We start from the raw sequence: 18,569 nt of genomic DNA on the forward strand, positions 1-18,569 counted from the left end.
TGATTTTCTTCCTGTAAATAAGTAAAGGTATACTGAACTATATGTCAATTTATTCTACCTCTCATCAAGACCCCATTTCTTTATTAAACATCATCAATATGACTGCGAGTCAACTGTCTCTGCGCTCTTGTACACAACCGACAAGCCCTTCTCGCAGAGTTCCTTCCACTGATTCAAAAGCATCTGGTTATGCTCAATATCCAGCGGTCCTTCCAACCAGATCTCCCGTAGCAACGCACACGGAACTCCCAGAGTCGACATTCTTTTAGCACGACGCGGAGTGCCAGTTGTCCTACCCGCCGACCCCGTTCTCCTCGACCAAATCAACGACAAAAGCCCACTCATCGTCTCGTCGCCATCTGCCAACGTCGAACGATGCAAGTCGATCGTTTGCAATTTCGGCAATACATTGGTTCCTTTGCCTCCTCGCTGGGAATACACAAGATTCTTGAAGAACGCAGAGGGGATATCGTCGGCGCCGGTAATCAGGTTTTCAAGCTGCGGGAGGGTTCGTAGGAAGTGCGCAAAGTCCTGACAGTCTTGTGCACGGGATAATCGGCAGCTGGTATCAAGTGTGGTGATAGGATAAGCAGCCGCAGCTGGGAATACTGGGCCTGCAGTGGGAACGAGGGACATGCGCAACGTCTCGAGCGCCGGTACTTCAGCGCAACCCATGAACTGGGCGGCGCTCCCGCGGCCGTGGTCAATGGAGAAACGTTCAGTAATGCCAAGGTTTCGTAGATTCCGAAGAACGACCGTGTCATTGGTCTTCGACTTGTCGCATTGGATCTCGAGGCTTTCGATTAAGGGCATAGATCTCAGCGACAAAAGGTGGTCATCGCTTGTCCCATCTAGAGCCTCAAACTTGAGTACGCGTTCTCCGTCGAGAGCAAAGGCTCTGAATGGTTGGTCGACACCCGTCGCGTGCAGCTCTCGTAGCTGCGAAGCCATGGAAAACGCGTCGATAGCTGCTGATCCTTCCAATACTGGACCTCTGATACAGACTGAAAGACGATTTAGTCCTCCCATAAATCCCTTATAAGGAGACAATGCCTGGAACGATTCGTATGGCATGTCAAAATCGACCTCTCGCCAGCGGGACGCTGTAGGTACCAGCATCCAAAACAACTGATCTTTAGAGATATCCCGTGCACTACTAATTCTCAAAGAAAGCGGGTGATCGAGTGCGCGTCCCAAGCATAGGCCTAGCATGAACGAACGCATGACATCGTTGGCCACATCGGTGACAGCAGAAAACGATAGGGAGATGCGAGACCACACCTCCGGTGTTTGCATTGCAACTCTCCTCCACTCTCTGCATACTTGTGACAAGGTCCACGGACATGACCTCGAATCCAAAGAGTTTGTTTCTGTGGGCTGGGAGTCAACACAGTACTTGAATATCCTTCTCAGGAGGTCCTCGTTGAGTTTGCGACTGGAATGAAGCAATGACTGAGCATCGGTAATATTCGAAGTAGCCTGATCCCTTTCTTTGACCAAAAAGTCCAGAGCGTCTTTCATCGCTTTGATTCGTCGATCCAGGTCAGCAACGACAGCGTCGCCCCTTTGAACTATGGATAGTAGACCTTCTTCCTCTGTCTTAGAAGGCGGCGCGTTGGATTGTAGCAGCACCTCGACATTTCTGCTGCGGACTGGATGTGTCAAGTCAGGGATGAATGCTACAAGTTCCGCGTCGAACCGCGATTTGTCCGTTGGAATGCTGATGAACATGGAGGTGAGCCTGTCTATAGATCAATATCAAATATCATATGGAAATAACAGTAAATTTGCCTTGCTTGAGGCCTTTCGGGAGGAAAATATGCCTGACACAAGAACGAGTGAGAAACACGAAAGAGATTCGGAAATATCAAATTCAACTTAGTATCACGTGGACTTCCTTCTTGCGTTACACAGCCACTGATCGGACCCTGGACCCAGGAACCAGATCTTAGAAGTTAGATCGACGTAGGCGGTCATGGGCGGTGAACGAGCAAAAGAGCATCAAGTTGTACCACGATAAAAGACAGCTGGAAAACAAGACAAAAGATAACTATTTTCTCCCAAATTATTCTAGTCCTCCTGCTCGTCAATATCCATCTTCGACGATAAAATCCTTTCGACAGTCGTCTGCCCGCTGGGGCCTGCATGCGCAGACGTAAGACCAGCAGCAAGAATTCCAACCATTCCCGTGCCGAGCTTCTCGTCAGGGTCGCGATTGTTCTCATGATTACGCCGGCCACCCTCTCCCTCATCATCAGAGTCGGACAGCTCTCCGTCTGTCTGCCTCCTGGAATCTAACAGTCTCCGATGTCGACGAACATCGGGAGGTATAAGTTCGTCGTCGTCATCCATATCCTCATCATGAGGTAAAGACGGTATATCAGTGGGTCTAGGTGAGTACTCTACTTCGGCACCCGGGTTTGTGGCTCACCTTGCATCTGCACGCTCGGAGGACCACCCATATGCCTCAGATTTTCAAATACAATTCGCTTAACCCTATCCAAATATGTACGCGTATTGAGGTCGTCTGCGTTCGAAGGCTTGACATTCAATTGGTATTCCGGACCGAAGTACTCATAATACTCGTTCACCGGGATTTCTATCAATGGTGAGACATGATAGATAGATAGAACATTTTTAACGTACCAGGACCCAACTCCACGCCTACCGCTATGCCGGTTTCGTAAGCCCACGCCCGACTCACATTTCGCATAGTGTATCCTCCACCCCCAACGAGAAGTAACGGCCTATTAAACGACTTTACGAATTTTACACAGTTGGCATGTCCTTGGCATCTTGTTTAGTATTATGCAAAATGTAGGGAAGTATCACACCTTTCATTGAGAGATTGAAGCTCCCCAGTTTATCGCCGGACAGGGAATCGGTCCCACACTGCAACACTATCGCCGAGGGATCAAATGTTTCTATGACTTTCCTAATCACCTACTCCTGATTATGAAAGTGCATTGATCTTCAATGACTGGAGAACTCACTGGCTCAAATACCGACTTGTAATTCTCATCCGAAATACCGTCCCTCAACGGGAAGTTCATGGCGTGGTATTTCCCTTTCTGGACGCCGATGTCCTGTAGATCGCATGACGGTTGTCATATGTCCCGAAGTCGATTCATTAAACTGTAACACTCACCCTGAGCTCTCCTGTTCCCGGGAAGAACTCGCCATACTTATGGAAGCTGCACGTCATGACACGGTCGGTGATATAAAACGCTTCCTCCACACCATCACCATGGTGTACATCAATGTCGATGTATAACACACGTTGATGGTATCTGAACATGGCCCTAAGTCAGAAAGAGGGAAAACATACGCACTACATACCTTAATAGTTCGAGAATACCCAACACTATATCTATAGCGGATCTTCGATTTCGGGAGAGACTCACTCAAAAACGAGACACGCACCGTTCACGTAACAAAATCCACTGGCCTCGCCTTTCTTGGCATGGTGTAGACCTCCGGCCCAATTAATAGCTATATCGCACTTGTCCCGACTAAGCCGAGCAGCGCCCTCTGTTTTGAGTGAGTATACTAAGCGATAACTCGAACGCCACGTAAGCGGACTCACCCATAGAGCCACCCGCAGATATCGAGCAATAGTCAAAAAGCCCATCAAAGATTGGACAATCATCCCAAACATTGACTGTATTTGCTTATTCGTCAGCAGTCCCAGTAAAATAGATTTTGAAAATGATCCCAACATTTGTGCTGCTGCTTAACAAACGACTTCATGTTGCTAGGTGTAACGCGGTTGAGGAAGTCAATATATTCATCAGAATGAAACTGCGTCATTTCGCGCTTTGAAGCTGGCTTTGCCCGCTGGGGTTATTCAGGTGAGGAACCGTTGCCAACCAAGCAATTCGGAAAAGTAGCGACGTACGAAAATTTCCATTTTCTTATAGAGACCGTAGTTCATCACCAGTGAATGGCACATTCGCACCCTGGTAGGCTTCATCCTGTATACAAATCCAGTCAGTATGAAGTCGTCTCATGTTTCTAGGCACTGACGGATGACCCGGACCATAGTGAAACCCCCCAATGTCGGAATCAAAAAAGTAGCACTGCGGCAATTAGTAGCATAAGTCAGAAGAAAGGTATTCTAGCATGCTTATAAGCAGAGGAGCGTACGACGCGTTTCTTCTGTGTTTCACCGGTCAAAGACTCCATGTTCGAAGTATCAGGGAAGAAGAGTTACTAATCAACACGCGGAATCAGAATCGAGCAACAATGAAATGCCGACGAAGCGGCCTAAATAAAATCATGTCTGCCACTTTATGCCGGAGTCTATATATTCGTTAGGCGCATGCAGGTCAGAATATATCGCAACTATCCACTTGACGACTCAACAATTGAATAACATATCCGATAATATATTGAAACAGCCCGCGAAGGCAGCGCTGGCCTACCGGTCAATCTATGAGAGGTCTTTTTGTTTGGCCTATTTATAACCCTCCCATCAATTGCTCCAACCTAACTTCACTGCTTGATTTGCGCTTCTATGCAATTCGAGTCAATGGAAACTCTTTCGTGACTATCTATCTATCAATTACGGAGCACCAGCTCCTGATCGCATATTCATTCCCAAGATTTACAGTATACTAACGAATTAAACACATAAATATTATGATTAACACACCTTCAAGTCGGTATCTGGGTCTGGTAGCCATTCATAAAAACCCTTAGAAGTGCTCCGGAACACCTCCAACCCGCCTCCCAACGAAACACCACTTGCCCTCAATCTCAAAATCCCCCATTGCACCCACCAATTATCGGCGTCATCTTCCGCATCATACGAAAACATGTGTTTGATCTCCAGCCACCATTCAGATTCCTCAATGTTAAGAGCATCAGCAGCCGAAAGTACACTTAATCCGGCGTCTCGCTTCGCCCTCATGGTCTCATCCCGCATGATCTGTTCCTCTCCAGGAGGGAGCGTCAAAAAGGAAAGCAGTTCCTTCTCTCTCTGCATGACGAAACTACACCGTGAATGACGCAAATCTTGGAAAGCTTCCAGAAAGACGGGGATCTGATCACTTGAGCGCAGGTGAGAGAACAGTCTTCCAAGCATAGCGCCATCTTCGGCACACATGGCATAACTCTGGACTGCTCCGGGCTAACAGCGCAGATGAGAAGGAAGTTAAACGGAGTATAAGGAGTATTACCAAGACGGGATGTGCCGCATCGCCGATTACCACTAAGCGCCCACTGACCCATTCGTCGAGGAGCGGACGGTCAATTATTGGGACGTACGTCGATGAAGTCGCCATTTTTGCGAGTTTATGTAGCCTATTATAGGTAATTTGAAGCCTGGCCGAGGCGATAATGATGTGAATTCTACCTTTCGTCCGCCGTTGAAACGAAATCTTGAAGATCTCGGCATTCAGTCAACAAGCGCTCCTTTGCTGGACCGAACACCAGCATGGAATAGGCGCCGTCTCCTCCCTGGAACAAGGTGTGAAAGGGAAAAACCGCCACTAGAGGATGCGAGACTCACTGTTGGATAAATGACAGAAGAGTACCCATTGCCACACCAGTTGGCCATCGTAACCTGTTCGAAAGAGAAGAGAGTAAGTTCTAACTGGTAAAATTGCGCAGCGCATAACATTACAGGCTCATCATAGAGGTAGGCAAGGTCTGGGTCATTGATAATGCTGTTCCGATGTATTGTGGCGCTGGGAGCAATCAGATATAAAATACATCATCAAGCAAAGAACACTTACCTGAACAACGACATCCCGCTGTTTGGCTCTGAGCCCCTCGGAAATACGCGGCGCGTTATCCCGGATGGACCATCCGCACCCACAATGACATCCCCCTGCAGGACTTTGCCAGAATGCAGGGTTACACGGCCGTTCGCGGGATCGACGTTTGTCGCTACAGTATTGAAATGAAATTCTGTTCCGCGACTAACAGCAACGTCATAGAGGAGCTGTAGAAGCGCAGAATACTAAGATGCGGTGATATTCAGACAGATCCGGTGGAGAGTAAACCCGTTAGTGAACGCACATGCACAGTGAGAAATTCGCCCTTTGTCTCTTTCAGGACTTCAACATCCCAGACATGTTCTCCAAGTAGTTCACCAGTCTCATCTGTTACAACCATCAGGGATGGTCCGACAGGGAGAAGGGTAACGCACAAATGTACAGCCGTAGAGCTCGTGAGGTCGCGGCGATTTTCTTTACTTCTTGCTCAAGACCCCAATGATAAAGTATTTTGGAAAAGTTTGGTGCCATCCGGATCCCACCATCTGCCTTGTTCTTTATCAGCACCTGGCTGGGCACAATTCGTGCGTACTCACTCCTTGTTCTAAAGAACTACGTTTCTCCACAACAACAACCTTGTGGCCGACGGAGCTCAAGGCCAGCGCTGCTGTCAGCCCCGCTATGCCGCCTCCAATGATAACGAAATCGATGGGTAATTCGACCTGTGATCGTGGAGATGTCAAGTAGTTCAACCCTAGCCGTAGAATCTGGGACCGCACCATTTACAATAGTCCTTTTTGCTGGTCGATGCCTCGTATCTGAGTACTATTAAAGCTCTGAAAAATCGGCAGTGGGGTGTGGGGGAAAGAATATAAGGCTTGCTAGAAAGGGATGCTTCTTCTATCAGACCTAAGGCATGAATAGATAGATGAAGGTTGGCCAAGGAAGCACGAGGGCTTCGAACATGATGCAATTGAATATCAGCGATGTTCCCGGTCAAATCGCAACAGCTATAAAAGTTCCGTGTCCACAAGTCGAAAAAAAGCACTTTTTCTGTTGGAAAGAGCCATATTTGAAGGTACGGATGCGAGTAAAATACGTAGAACTGAGTGTATTACAGAGGAGGGAAATCGGTAAGACTTCGTTGAATGGAGCGGAGCTTCCCGGCACGGTGCGGCATCGGTGCCACCGATCACCTCCGATCACCTCTCATTTCTTTTCATAACCGCAACTTGTCAGGGATGGGTGCGCCCCGGAATCTAGACTCATCGATTTCCATGTACTAAGAAGACCTCGCAGGTATAACACTATGGATAGTACCACCTTCTGCATGTGCAGCTAAACTAAGGCGTATCATGAACGTCCGCCCGGGACCGCCTGCCACATCGATATCGTCTTCATCCTATCCGAGATTCCACCCACATATAACCTTGCTATCCCTTCCTGCGGATTCCCCTATTTCTGTCTCTGCCTTGAGAGATGCTATATCCAGTATCCAGCAGTCTCTTGACATAACATTCAAATCAATCGACATCGGGACGCACTTCTTTCGATCAGTTTATATTGCCGTGCAATTGACGCCAGAGCTCACGGAAATACACACGCACGTACACAAGAAGGTCGGCGTGGAACCAAGGACGCCAAAGTATCCACATGTGTCGTTGTGCTACATCACAGACGAAGATGCGCAGCATGGAGAGAGGAGAGCTTTTTATCAGGCAATTGAAAGCAAGATTCGAAAGGAGGGTGATGGTGGGAGCCTTGACTGTGGGGAGCTCACCGAAGAATGGATCAGTGGATTTGTAGCCAGTGAAATTTGGATCGCAGAATGCAACGGTCCAATTGAGGACTGGAAGATTCTGGACAAAATTCCATTACACTGAGTATGTCTGACCGTCACAGCACCCAAAAATACTCTTGTCATTATTTTTCAAAGCTCGTAAGGGTTGAGCGTTTCTTTTCCTCATTCTATAAATAATTTGACTTGAACGCTCCAAGGTTAGCTTCAACGTAACTCGGAAATATATAAACCGGCGGATATTTTTATCTTAACCTGCACAGTCGGAGTGCGCCCCTAATCGATCGATCGCGATAACCATGCGAATCGCCTTATCAACATAAAGATAACATTCCTAGCCCTCTAACTCGAACCGCCACGTATCTTCCGACGGAATGCAGCAAGCAGTCGACCGCAACAAGCTTATAGTCTTGTTTGGTACTTAACTAGACGGGGCGATAAATTTGACTGGGAAGAAGCCGCATATCCTCCTTAGGCGCCGACTGTTTTCCTCACATAGGCGCGTCGCCCTCAAAGTTGCTTGGGCCGAACCCTAATCGCCAGTAACAAAGATTTTGACGAGCTTCTAGATCGATATGAGCAGGGAAAGTCCTTCCTATACACAGGGTGCGACACATGATACCTTCCGTATCTACGAAGTGAGGTTCAAGTAGCACTTTATTTTTGTCCGCTCAATTGCTGCTAGATGGCTACAAGACATCTTTGATGTCCTGCTGGTGATACAATTTACAGGCGCGCGCCTTGCCCCGTCTTGGATGTTTATCTGATCGCCGCCTAGACGACGAAAAACTCCCACTCAAACAGTCACAAAACCGGAGCACACCAGAGCGTTTGAAGAAGGTAGAACACCGCCCGAGATGTCATCGCTGTTAGCTTCGACCTTTCAAAAGCATCCATATTTAGCGACTACGACTAGTATATCTCAAAAATCTCCCGCCAGGTCACGTCAGGCATTTGGATTTACCGACTGGGATAACATCGGTTGGTACCATTTCGCTGCTGGGATTGTTATCCGTCCAATATACAAGTGCTGGATATTCGTAACAACTCGATATAAGTTATGAGTGCTAGATATTACCTCGGTCCTCTATGTAGTTGTTTGGGTATCAATGATAAAAATACGCTACTTTACACCATGAAATACAGAATCGGAATCACGATGGTCCTCAATAAAATTAATACCTTTTCGAGGACCAGCATCAGCGTCCCAATTACTATAACCCTCAAGAGCCTCATGTATTCTAGGAGATACAGGCGGCTTCGACGAATGTATAGGGCTCATAACGGTTCCGTGACTCTCGCTGTCTCGCTCGTCGGAGTTCGTGAGACCGCGAATTGGTACGATTCCTGGTCGAGTGACGGAGAAGAGGATGACGTTGAATAGTCCGGAGCACGAAAAACAAACGCTTGCAAAAGCGGTGGCGCTGAAGGGTACTTGCGTCCCTCCGAATTCAAGCCACCGGACAACTGAAACGGGGGTAACGGTGATGATATAGACGGCCGGGTAGCTAAAGAATGGTGTCAGATGTGCGTGGACCTGGTTCGGCAGACACTCACAACAGCATCTGCACTGCGAGGTGCTTGGTCCGTTGGGCTGTAGGATTGTTGACGCGATGGAATGTTTCCACGATGGCCGACCTGTGTCTGAAGCTAATCTTGTGTCCGTTGACAACGATGAGGCCTAGTAAATTCTTCAATCAATTTGCAAAGTCCCCAAGTGAACGGCGGCGTCTGTACCTCTGATCATCAATGCGATCAAAATGTAGCACACGATATTCAGGACAGCCGCGGTCCAAACCCAGAGATACTCCAGCGTGATCCTCTCTGTGTCAAAATCGTCAGTAATCCAACACCCTGAAGAAATAAGATCAACGCGGCCTAGAAGAAGTAAAGCTTGACAAAAGCACTCACAATACCGCGTACTTCCATAATAGTCGTCTCCACGATGAACTCCTGCGCTTATCCCGATAATTAAAGCAATAAATATCCAGATCCCAGCTATGACATATAGAGCAAGTTCTGGCCGCAAATAAAACCTGAACACGAGAACCAAAGAAGTATGAATAGCGATGGACTAGGTTCATTAGTCTTGGTTGTCACTGGATGGAAGCAGGTGCCCACCAAGGTCCTGGGAAATATGATAAGAACAGCACAAGCAAGGTTGGACCGACGTACGACAAAGCCACTCCCACATCCCCTATCTGTTTCATCATTCCTGAGCATAAATCAGAATTGTGCGAGAAGTAGGGAGAGACATTTTGCTCACCTTGGGCAGTACAAAGAGACCCTTCTGTCACTCGCTACGATGCGGTTCAGTATTGGTGAACTCGCGTTAAAACGGGACCACGCACAGAGTCAACAGCCCATTTAGCATTCATTATAGAGCCTATCACGGCTGCTCAACACCAACATGTGATGGAAAGAATTTGAGCACACCTATGGCTTGGATGAAATCGCAGACCAAGAGGTTTACAAAATAGTAATGGATGTGCGTCGAGACATGCCATTTTCGAGTTGCGCCTCTTTGAACCGTCACAACTGAATACTAAGCACAAGATCCACCGGTAAGAATCGAGTAGGCATCATCCATAACTTCTTGGCCTACCCCGATAAGTGTCAAGAGCGAAGACACCGCTGTTGCCGACAGACACGCGAAAACAACAATTATGATGAGCCCAGTTCGTACACCAGAATCGAAAGTGGTATCCAAAGAGGACATCCTGCCGCAGGGGCAGATGTCGAGAGGACGAACAAAACAGGGGAAAGAGGAAAGCGCACAAAGAGCTCGAGGGCGTCCAAAGACTCGCAAAGAACGTTGCACAATGTTTTAAATGACCGCTGATCTGGCGGATATATTGGAAATCATTGAATTGCGTGCATGGCTCGTTGCCACCCAACGTATGTACCTGCGCGGGCCCTGATTGAATACAGATGCTGTGTATTTGCATTCTTGAGGCGGCGGTTTGTGATCCATGTGGCCAAGCCCAGAAACGCAGTGGTGTGCATTCCTTCGGTGCAGAACTCGAAACAAAGTCCGCACGCAAGAAGGTCGGAAACAAGCTGCGTATAGCGCAACGTAGATAGAGACTTGGTGAACAACACTTGGAGCCCTAGACCACGTACGACCGATACGCGTTAGATACTGCGTATGTATCAGTATGCCCGGTATGGCTAACGACACAATCATGTAAGAGCATGACAGGTCACTAGGTGCGAACACGAGTGATTGCCCTGCCCTGCCCTGCCGCCCCGAGTGATGAGCCAACCCCTCAGAGGCTCTCAGAGGGTTTCAACTTTCCACGCCAAATTCGGAGAACGAGACCATCACGATCCCTGATACGTAATGATTGCTGATGAGGACTCCTTCAGACGAGTATCACCCATCTCCCCCGCGGCCAGCAGCTCGTGAAGGGCGGAGATAACAGTTTCTATTTAGTATTTGCAGAGATGATGGGCGCCGGGCCTCTCACGCACTGTAAAGGGACACTTGCCACCGTCCCTGGGTCCAGAAAGTCCTCTTATCCACGAGCACGTGTTGATCTTGGTCGACATTCAGTGAACGCGACTGCGCGGAGAACGTATCCACACGTACTTCAATATCAATCAACATGCACTTGTCGTCAAACTTCCGTCAGTGAACCTTGAAGATGCGATCTAGTCAGCTTAGAAATCACACATGATATTTTTCCAATACTGCTTGAGAATCTTCTCACTGTAGGACAGTGCGTTATAACGGGGACATAGGAAAGCCAATCGTCGGTGGGTCAGCTTGGTGATGCTGCGGCACACTGTAAGCGACGAGGTTCCCAGGCTTAGCAGAGTCCGCGGTTTAGTATGGCATTAGAAACGAGGTTCCCTGTCGTCTCTGAGTCAGGATATACAACAGGGCTTTAAAAATAAAGGACTTTGGCCTCACCTGACGAAAATAAAGCACCCAGAGCTACTACCGCATTTCTGCAGTTATTCGCCATATGATTTAAATGTTATGACGATGATGCAGATTAAGTGCGGTAAACTTAAAAGGCTTCGTCATGCTTGTCACGGTCTTACATCCTTGGGATAACCGCTCTTCAAGAATTGTAAGCGCCCAATGTCACCGCTCTAACATCAAGCCACGATTACCCTGCTAGGGCCTAGTATACAGTCCCAGATCCTGGTTTACCGCCCCATAGGATGGGCATGAAGGGAATAAGACACAACCCGTTCAGTCTGTGTACGTCGACGTAAAGGTAAAAAGGAAACAAAGGAAAGGAGCAATATGGTAAAGAACGGGTTCGGAGCCGGTTGATTCCGGCGGCTCGCAGTGTACAGCCACCAGTATAAGTACAGGGAAATATTAGACTCAGGAATATCGCTAATGGTCTACGAGGTCAGACAAATATTGCTGCCAGCTTACCTTTTCTATCTGTTAGACGTCACATGTAATTAGGAGTGGTCCTTAGCTTTTGATTCAAGCGACGAGAACATTTGACATTAGTGGATCAACCACTGGGTGCATCGAAACAAGAACAGTAATGAAAACGCACAACAGCGATACAGCAGAAACTGAGCATACCAACCTACCCCGTCCAAGTACCGAAGTTCTCGCTACACCAAACCACAGGTCAGTAAAAAATTCGACTTGACTAACAAACAGTCACTACTTACTCGTATTTTCCCTCAACGTTCACAGCTCGGGTGACGGCGTGGGTGCGACTTTGCCAACGACAGAGGTAACACCGCCGATGACGGTGGTTACACCACTAACAACAGAAGTGACTCCCCCTACGACAGAAGTGACTCCTCCAACGACAGACGTGACGGATGCCTGTCGGGCTTCAAGAGCTTTGGAAGCAATCGCGGTAGCGGATGGCGCCGCGGAGGATTCATCAGCAAGGATGCCTCCGATAATGGAGGTGACTCCTCCGACGACACTAGTGACTCCCCCTACAACTGACGTGACTCCTCCAACGACGGAAGTGACGACTGCCTGTCGAGCGTCAATAGCTTTCGACGCGGGTAGCGCGCTGGATTGAACAGTAAAGTGGCCCCCAAAGTTGACATCTCCACCAACAGAGACGATAATATTATCTCGAGCTTCAAGATTTTCCACGGCACTGGCCGTAGCAGCTGGTGCAGAAGCAGAGGCGGATTCATCGGCGAGGATGCCCCCAATGATGGAGGTAACTCCTCCAACAACAGAGGTGACGACAGCTTGTCGGGCTTCGAGTTCTTGGGGCAAAATCACAGCACTGGCCGTAATGGATGGCACGGGAGCACCGGTTTCATCAGCGAGGATGCCCCCGATGACGGAAGTGACCTCGCCAACTAAGGAGATGACAATATCCTGGATATCGACACCCTGGCGGGCTTCGAGATCTTCGGCTACAGCGCTGGCTGTAGCTGCTGGTACAGAAGCGGAGGCGGATTCATCGGCGAGGATGCCCCCGATGATAGAGGTGACTCCTCCAACAACACTAGTGACTCCCCCTACAACCGAAGTGACTCCTCCAACGACGGAAGTGACGACAGCCTGTCGAGCGTCGATGATATTGGTTGGGGCCACGTCGACAGGCCTAGGGAGGCCCTGCTCTTGTCTTTTCATCATGGCAGGGCCGGCCAGTCCTTCAGGGAGGTGAGCGCAGAGCAGGACTAGAGCGGACAAGATGGCGAATTTGGACATGGTGGGAAGCAGGTGTGCAATCGAAAAGTGGGTGATAGCTGAAGAGTGAAGTCGGTGACTCTGAGAGCTGCTGTTCTCCCTTCAAACTAGGGACTCTTATATACGTCCTGAGGCAGTCAAGAAAATTCTGGTAAAATAGACTCCATGTGACGGCGTCTCTATGGATGGCAAAGTCGGCAGTCATCTCCGGTAGGAGAACCTTGGAAGAACGGGAGAGAAAGGAATTTCGACCGGGAGTTTCTCTCCGACGCGTTTTCGGCAGTCCCCAGGATGCTTCAACAGTGTCCGCATGAAGATCCGCGTTTTATTAAACAAGTGCGATGGTAAGGGGAAGGACTTAGGCCTTTGAATAGTCATAACTGCCGGGAAATGGTTCAGAACATCTGTGCGCGCAGCAGAGATACGCTTGGAAGGACGCACAATATTTGCCCAATTGTAGCATATTAAAGGAGACTGAACGTGATGAGTAAAGGCGACTCGAAAAAAAGAATTTGACCTTTTACGAGCTCGAACGACAACTTGACGAAAGGCTCTCGCTGCAGGACCGACGGGTAACGATGGCTAAGCTTATTCTTCGGAGTATTGTGTTGAGTAAGACAGCGCAGAATTACCACGAGATGAGCAACAGACCACTGTAAGAGGCAGGCATGTCGAATACGTTTTCAGTGCGGAGGTTAGCTATGATGCATTACTCACATGGCAAAGAATTGTTAGGTCTCGAAAACCTAGTAGAATTCTAGCCAGTAAGAAGCATGCGTGCTGTCTGTACATGTATTAAAGGGTACGTTGCGTCGTCGGAGCCGTCAGCAAAAGCCGGTAAGTTTTCGTTGATGGAGGGCACTACTTAGTAAGAAGAGACGGCGAAATACCATCAGGACTGAGAAGAGGCGCGTCCAGACTCCCATAACAGACAAAAGGTGCTGGAATAGCGCAGCTGAAAATTCCCTAGTTTTTGTGAAAACTTATACGGGCAACTTTCCTGGAGTGGTGTCAAAGCGTTGGTCGTGAAGCTGGTCTTAGGCGCAATAAGGGCATCCAATGAGCGAGTGACGGGATCGCGCCGTAATGATGACTGAACATTAGTGAGTCGTAAGCCGGGCTGAGCTTAAAACACAGTCCTTCGGCGGATACCGCTCTTGCTTACCAGGTTGCAAGCGGATATTAAGAGATTTGGCCCTCTGTTATGTTGAGAAGAGTTCGTTGCGCTTTCCTCGGATTCATGACAGAAAACAGCAAAAATAAGGTTGCTATTAGTAGATCTATACATATCTGACGGTCCTTAGTATGCAAAATACCTGGTTAGCTTAGGCCTACCGTTGACCTAGATCTTCCAGCCATGAAATAGTATGGAGGGACAAGAAGTCGCTCAGCAGCTGCATTGCGATTCCTCCGGGTTCTGGTCTGCGGCTGTTGTCGTAATCTCAATTTCTGTGCACGTACATTAGCGGGACAAGCCTATCAAACAAACGAGACTAGAACTTACTTGTGTTAGCCTCCGGCTTCTCTTCCTTCTCTTTACCAGGCAGCGACATGGCTATCTTTTTGAACAGACTTTTTACATTGTGGCCTGCTTTAGCGGATGTCTCCATGAATAACACATCAAGCTCGGTTGCTTTCGCCGTGGCCTCTTCAAGCGTTACTTCCCTAGCAAAAGTCAGATCAAGAACGTGAGCAGTAGTCGGGACATACCGTTTGTCTGACAAGTCAGCCTTGTTACCAACTAACACGACTATCACATCCTTGCCTCGTTCTGAGCGTACGTCCTCTATCCATTTTGTCGTCGATAGAAAGGATGGTCGGTCTATCAACCTATTTCTATAAGTGCGTCGAAGCTGCTGGACCATCGCGACGTACTTGTTATATCAAAGACAATAATTGCCACTGAGGAATCACGAATATACGACGGTATCAATGAACGGAAGCGTTCCTGTCGTGAATCTCAGTTCGACGCTCAGCCGTGACGACGCGTTCATCGCACCTGACCAGCCGTGTCCCACAGTTGCAGCCTTACTGTCCGGTCCTCGAGATACATAGTTTTGCTGAGGAAGTCGATACCAATTGTCGCCTGGTACGTGTTGTCGAAGGTGTCGTACATGAATCTAACCGTGTCTCAGTGCCTGAGAGCAGCCTATAGAGTCTTCGCGACATACCGAGTGATAAGACTAGTCTTTCCGACACTTTGGTCGCCCAGTAGCACAATTTTGGTTCGCTTGGGAGGAGAGGAAGAGAATTCGGAGGTTGTTGGAGACGCCATGGTGGTTGCTGGTCAGCACTGGCCGTAGTGGCTGTGCTAAAATTGGAACTGCATTCTTGACCGCCACCTTGCCGCCGCTTATCCATCACGATTCTGTCAGAATTCGTCGAACAGTTTCAATGAGTGTGCTGCCGGCGCAGAAAGACACGTAATGCTTATTTCTGAAAGGGCCATCATTAACCGGAACCTGTTCTGTAGCCAACGGCGATGACCTCCCATTCGAGTTGGTGGAAGATATTATCGAAAATATTCGCGACGATGTAGCATCCCTGCGCGTCTCGTCGCTCGTTTCCAAAGCCTGGCGTGCTGCTTCCCTTCGCCACCTCTTTTCAGTGGCGGACTTCTCCCTGGAAAAAGATTTCACCCGCTGGCGCGACATCGGCGCGTCAATGGCACATGTCCCTATGTATGTCCAACAGGTCAACTTCGAACCCGGAGGCCGTTTCAGGGAGCAAAGCATTCGCAATCTGAAGGCGAAATATCCCGGAGAGGAGGGCATGACCGATATCATGCTCGAATTTCTCGTGCAGGAACACGAACATTCAAGCTCCACCTCCTGATATTCGCCTCCCTCTTATGCCTCGAGCAACCAAGTTCTTGTGGTCTACTATGATGACCAACCCCATTCACTTGACGCCTCAAACCAAACTTTTCCTCTCCACCTTCCCAGCAGTCACCGAACTCGATCTCCAGGGCGTGTTTCCTAGCACCGTTGAAGCCAAGCAGTTTCTCAGCATGTTCAAACACATCCAGTCCTTCAAAACGGCTTCTATTGATATTGAACGTGTTTCTGCGAATGCAGGCGCTTTCACAGGAGATATGACGGACCTACGAATCTTATCTCTTCAAGATTGCAGATTGGCTCGTGGATGAAGTTTTTGAAATATCGCGTCCTACTAGGCTTCAGCATATATCTTACGAATTCGACATGCCCTTCTCTCCCAAGACATTCATTTGTCTCCTAGACATGGCAGCTGATTCTTTGGAGTACATGTCCCTTTGGCTCCAAGCTGGCTGGACAAAGCTCCCTCCTTTCAAGAAAAGAGCATTCCCGTCCCTTCGGTCACTGAAGTTTGCCGTAATCAGTTTGGAGGCGGATGAACCACTCTTTCAGCTGACCTGGTGTGCAGCTGCAATGCAGCTGTTTCCTGCCGCCCCAGGACTGACAACACTAAGCATTGATGTCTTCGCAGACGAACCCCAAGAACTGACCGATATCTTGAAGAAAAGCTTTCCTTTCAAGTGGAGGTTGTTCGCCGAAATTGTTTTGCGACTGTACCCAAATCTGCGAAAATTTGTAATTCTCATATCAATGCCATACAATTTCGGGGAGGTTATGGGAAAGCTGGAGTTGTCAACAAAGAAGGTCCTTAAAGGGCTAGGGGAGCGAGTAACAATTGAATGGGGTAAGGATCCATCTCCTCGTCGCAAATTTGCTGTGCTGACATATATGGTATACTTCAGTGGATGAAGGTCCTAAGCCACAGGAGCCATAGATCTCTACCGACAAGTCTCGCTTACCGTGGAGCACGCTATAACAGGCTACATATACCAAGTTTCTTGCTGCGATATGAAAATATTCACCTTGGAAACGCGTTCTCTTGGACGTGACACTGTCATGTGATAGCGTGACGTAGCGCGACTGAAAATACTGAAAAATAATTTCAGAATTTCTTTCCCCAGGTTCTCGGTGTCGCGACATCGCAGTTTTCATCATAAACTTCGAAGACTTCGGATATAAAATGGTGATACAGTTTTTGAAATTACAAGGCCTTGGTATCTCCTTGCTCAGCACCTGATTCCGCCACAACTTTTGTCCGTTCGTCCCCACGGTCGATAATCGACTCTAGGTGCTCGAGAGCCGCCTACACCCCAAGCGAAATGGGAAAAATGGTGCGAAAATGGATCAATATGGTTGATAACGAGAATCATTGATAAAATCGCTCCTCACCCTCCCGACCTCACTGAGCTCCTGCTCTTCCGTTCCATCAAAGACTTCGAATTCATCAGCATCGACGAAAGCCTCGTCGTCTTCATCGTCGGAGGGTGATGGTTCATCGGGATGCAGCGAGGCACAGAGGGACAGTGCTTCGAAAATCTCATTCACTAAGAAAAAAAATGTAAGACACCATTCAGTAAACACGGCAAGCAAACGTACGCGACCCGCTATCCTTCGGAACAATCGTAAGTTCTCTCATTACGTCTTCTCCATCTCCCTCTTCCTCCACCGCCCCGACAAGACCAAATTTATCGTCCAGCTGGCAATAAATCCCGCCCTCTGCTCTTGATATCGCATGCAGAGTGATGGCAGGATACTCGATCTGCCAGCCCTGAGCATTTTCACCATCTTCAACAAACGCTAACACAGAATCGATCACGTAGAGTGTGCCCTGCCGCCATTCTGCTTTGTCCTCCAGAGGGGCCTCAAACCGGACTTGCACCTCTTTCTGCTGGTGCCGGAGCACAGGGGGGATTTCGGAGAAGTTCTGGGGAGTAGATGAGACGATGGTTGCATGCTCTTGCGGCGTAGAGAAATTTGGAAGAGTAGAAGTCAGATGAACGGCCATGGTATGTGTTGGGAAGAAGAAAACGAGATTGATTAAATTATTTAATTTTTGATTAGATTGATTCCGTTCATGCCGAAGTCGATGCCGCGTAGCACCGCCACCCAACACGTTTTATTCTTCACTTTTCTTTCGAGGTAGCATTGAAAGGAAGGTATCCGCCGGGTTTTGTTGGCTACTCCGGTAGAGTAAGCCCCCCCTCAAAGTGCATCCTGCTATCTTCCATGGAATTTTTGCCGGGCGAAGGGTGGGCTTCGGCTTTGAGCTGCCATGTCTTCTATATACTCTAGCCTCCCATGCATCTCCGAGTCTCGGACGGCAGCAACAAGTGTGGCTACCGTTATAAGTACCCGTCAGTCTTAAACAGTCAAAATGTACACTGTGGAGCCACCGCATGGACTTAGGAATGATTAGGTTGGAGAACGACACCTTCTCCGAGACTCCGATACTTCGCATATCCTTGAACTATCGCTTACCTTCCTCTATACTGACAAGGTCTACGTTCTACGCTTTATCTACGTTAGACCTTCCGCTCTCTTCTGCAACTACTTGGATGAAAAAATCGAGGGAA

The 18,569-nt window shown here is 48.5% G+C and overlaps 9 protein-coding genes across 9 annotated transcripts; 2 read left to right on the plus strand and 7 right to left on the minus strand.

Moving 5' to 3' along the window:
• Window positions 1-7: 7 nt before the first annotated feature.
• EV420DRAFT_1519945 (uncharacterized protein) lies at window positions 8-1,874 on the minus strand. The gene is made up of 2 exons (XM_060472131.1): window positions 1,792-1,874; window positions 8-1,741 (listed from the first exon to the last, which is right to left on the minus strand). Exon 2 carries the CDS (start codon window positions 1,729-1,731, stop codon window positions 94-96), a length of 1,638 nt encoding a protein of 545 aa, XP_060335083.1. The 5' UTR covers window positions 1,732-1,741; window positions 1,792-1,874; the 3' UTR covers window positions 8-93.
• Window positions 1,875-1,981: 107 nt separating this feature from the next.
• On the minus strand, window positions 1,982-4,235 carry EV420DRAFT_1519948 (histone deacetylase complex, catalytic component RPD3). Its single transcript, XM_060472132.1, has 13 exons — window positions 4,147-4,235; window positions 4,027-4,079; window positions 3,899-3,974; window positions 3,720-3,837; window positions 3,587-3,661; window positions 3,424-3,531; window positions 3,340-3,370; window positions 3,149-3,290; window positions 2,994-3,086; window positions 2,835-2,943; window positions 2,647-2,787; window positions 2,433-2,599; window positions 1,982-2,382 (listed from the first exon to the last, which is right to left on the minus strand). The coding sequence occupies exons 1-13, from the start codon at window positions 4,183-4,185 to the stop codon at window positions 2,071-2,073; spliced, it is 1,464 nt and encodes a 487-aa protein (XP_060335084.1). The 5' UTR covers window positions 4,186-4,235; the 3' UTR covers window positions 1,982-2,070.
• Window positions 4,236-4,560: 325 nt separating this feature from the next.
• On the minus strand, window positions 4,561-6,872 carry EV420DRAFT_1519952 (uncharacterized protein). Its single transcript, XM_060472133.1, has 10 exons — window positions 6,500-6,872; window positions 6,317-6,442; window positions 6,155-6,269; window positions 6,025-6,107; window positions 5,739-5,965; window positions 5,627-5,690; window positions 5,513-5,566; window positions 5,357-5,460; window positions 5,181-5,304; window positions 4,561-5,131 (listed from the first exon to the last, which is right to left on the minus strand). The coding sequence occupies exons 1-10, from the start codon at window positions 6,500-6,502 to the stop codon at window positions 4,646-4,648; spliced, it is 1,386 nt and encodes a 461-aa protein (XP_060335085.1). The 5' UTR covers window positions 6,503-6,872; the 3' UTR covers window positions 4,561-4,645.
• Window positions 6,869-7,603, plus strand: EV420DRAFT_1618685 (2',3'-cyclic-nucleotide 3'-phosphodiesterase; the record flags this gene model as incomplete). The annotated part of the gene is made up of 2 exons (XM_060475377.1): window positions 6,869-6,965; window positions 7,020-7,603. The coding sequence occupies 2 exons, from the start codon at window positions 6,869-6,871 to the stop codon at window positions 7,601-7,603; spliced, it is 681 nt and encodes a 226-aa protein (XP_060335086.1).
• Window positions 7,604-8,641: 1,038 nt separating this feature from the next.
• EV420DRAFT_1264059 (uncharacterized protein) lies at window positions 8,642-10,237 on the minus strand (the record flags this gene model as incomplete). The annotated part of the gene is made up of 9 exons (XM_060467207.1): window positions 8,642-9,026; window positions 9,076-9,199; window positions 9,256-9,372; window positions 9,430-9,592; window positions 9,690-9,733; window positions 9,785-9,818; window positions 9,870-9,904; window positions 9,955-10,063; window positions 10,124-10,237. 9 exons carry the CDS (start codon window positions 10,235-10,237, stop codon window positions 8,642-8,644), a joined length of 1,125 nt encoding a protein of 374 aa, XP_060335087.1.
• A 1,753-nt stretch (window positions 10,238-11,990) lies between these two features.
• Window positions 11,991-13,180, minus strand: EV420DRAFT_1761022 (uncharacterized protein; the record flags this gene model as incomplete). Its single annotated transcript, XM_060480645.1, has 2 exons — window positions 11,991-12,105; window positions 12,166-13,180. One exon carries the CDS (start codon window positions 13,178-13,180, stop codon window positions 12,185-12,187), a length of 996 nt encoding a protein of 331 aa, XP_060335088.1. The 3' UTR covers window positions 11,991-12,105; window positions 12,166-12,184.
• Window positions 13,181-14,411: 1,231 nt separating this feature from the next.
• EV420DRAFT_1329188 (ras family-domain-containing protein) lies at window positions 14,412-15,463 on the minus strand. The gene is made up of 6 exons (XM_060468791.1): window positions 15,331-15,463; window positions 15,159-15,279; window positions 15,035-15,107; window positions 14,870-14,981; window positions 14,664-14,824; window positions 14,412-14,608 (listed from the first exon to the last, which is right to left on the minus strand). The coding sequence occupies exons 1-6, from the start codon at window positions 15,432-15,434 to the stop codon at window positions 14,547-14,549; spliced, it is 633 nt and encodes a 210-aa protein (XP_060335089.1). The 5' UTR covers window positions 15,435-15,463; the 3' UTR covers window positions 14,412-14,546.
• Window positions 15,464-16,010: 547 nt separating this feature from the next.
• EV420DRAFT_1729319 (uncharacterized protein) lies at window positions 16,011-17,359 on the plus strand (the record flags this gene model as incomplete). The annotated part of the gene is made up of 3 exons (XM_060479889.1): window positions 16,011-16,218; window positions 16,292-16,840; window positions 16,899-17,359. The coding sequence occupies 3 exons, from the start codon at window positions 16,011-16,013 to the stop codon at window positions 16,928-16,930; spliced, it is 789 nt and encodes a 262-aa protein (XP_060335090.1). The 3' UTR covers window positions 16,931-17,359.
• Window positions 17,079-18,025, minus strand: EV420DRAFT_1519983 (regulator of volume decrease after cellular swelling-domain-containing protein). The gene is made up of 2 exons (XM_060472134.1): window positions 17,593-18,025; window positions 17,079-17,540 (listed from the first exon to the last, which is right to left on the minus strand). The coding sequence occupies exons 1-2, from the start codon at window positions 17,999-18,001 to the stop codon at window positions 17,341-17,343; spliced, it is 609 nt and encodes a 202-aa protein (XP_060335091.1). The 5' UTR covers window positions 18,002-18,025; the 3' UTR covers window positions 17,079-17,340.
• Between the last annotated feature and the right edge of the window lie 544 nt (window positions 18,026-18,569).

Source organism: Desarmillaria tabescens (assembly GCF_030435595.1).
Source record: "Desarmillaria tabescens strain CCBAS 213 chromosome Unknown EV420scaffold_7, whole genome shotgun sequence".
In the NCBI taxonomy this organism is placed as follows: domain Eukaryota; kingdom Fungi; phylum Basidiomycota; class Agaricomycetes; order Agaricales; family Physalacriaceae; genus Desarmillaria; species Desarmillaria tabescens.

Excerpts from the sequence above, each read along its gene's own strand:
- EV420DRAFT_1519983 (XM_060472134.1), bottom strand. The coding sequence starts at position 18,001 with ATGGCCGTTCATCTGACTTCTACTCTTCCAAATTTCTCTACGCCGCAA. Across the intron at positions 17,541-17,592 it reads TCCGAAGGATAGCGGGTCGC|TGAATGAGATTTTCGAAGCA; the intron begins GTACGTTTGCTT and ends TTTTTTTCTTAG.
- EV420DRAFT_1329188 (XM_060468791.1), bottom strand. The coding sequence starts at position 15,434 with ATGGCGTCTCCAACAACCTCCGAATTCTCTTCCTCTCCTCCCAAGCGA. Across the intron at positions 14,982-15,034 it reads TATTGTCTTTGATATAACAA|ACCGACCATCCTTTCTATCG; the intron begins GTACGTCGCGAT and ends ATAGGTTGATAG. Across the intron at positions 14,609-14,663 it reads GAAGCCGGAGGCTAACACAA|AAATTGAGATTACGACAACA; the intron begins GTAAGTTCTAGT and ends GTACGTGCACAG.
- EV420DRAFT_1519948 (XM_060472132.1), bottom strand. The coding sequence starts at position 4,185 with ATGGAGTCTTTGACCGGTGAAACACAGAAGAAACGCGTC. Across the intron at positions 3,975-4,026 it reads CACTATGGTCCGGGTCATCC|GATGAAGCCTACCAGGGTGC; the intron begins GTCAGTGCCTAG and ends ATTTGTATACAG. Across the intron at positions 3,087-3,148 it reads CGGGAACAGGAGAGCTCAGG|GACATCGGCGTCCAGAAAGG; the intron begins GTGAGTGTTACA and ends TGCGATCTACAG.
- EV420DRAFT_1519952 (XM_060472133.1), bottom strand. Across the intron at positions 5,567-5,626 it reads CCTACCTCTATGATGAGCCT|GTTACGATGGCCAACTGGTG; the intron begins GTAATGTTATGC and ends TCTTTCGAACAG. Across the intron at positions 5,305-5,356 it reads GTTTCAACGGCGGACGAAAG|GCTACATAAACTCGCAAAAA; the intron begins GTAGAATTCACA and ends TACCTATAATAG.
- EV420DRAFT_1519945 (XM_060472131.1), bottom strand. The coding sequence starts at position 1,731 with ATGTTCATCAGCATTCCAACGGACAAATCGCGGTTCGACGCGGAACTT.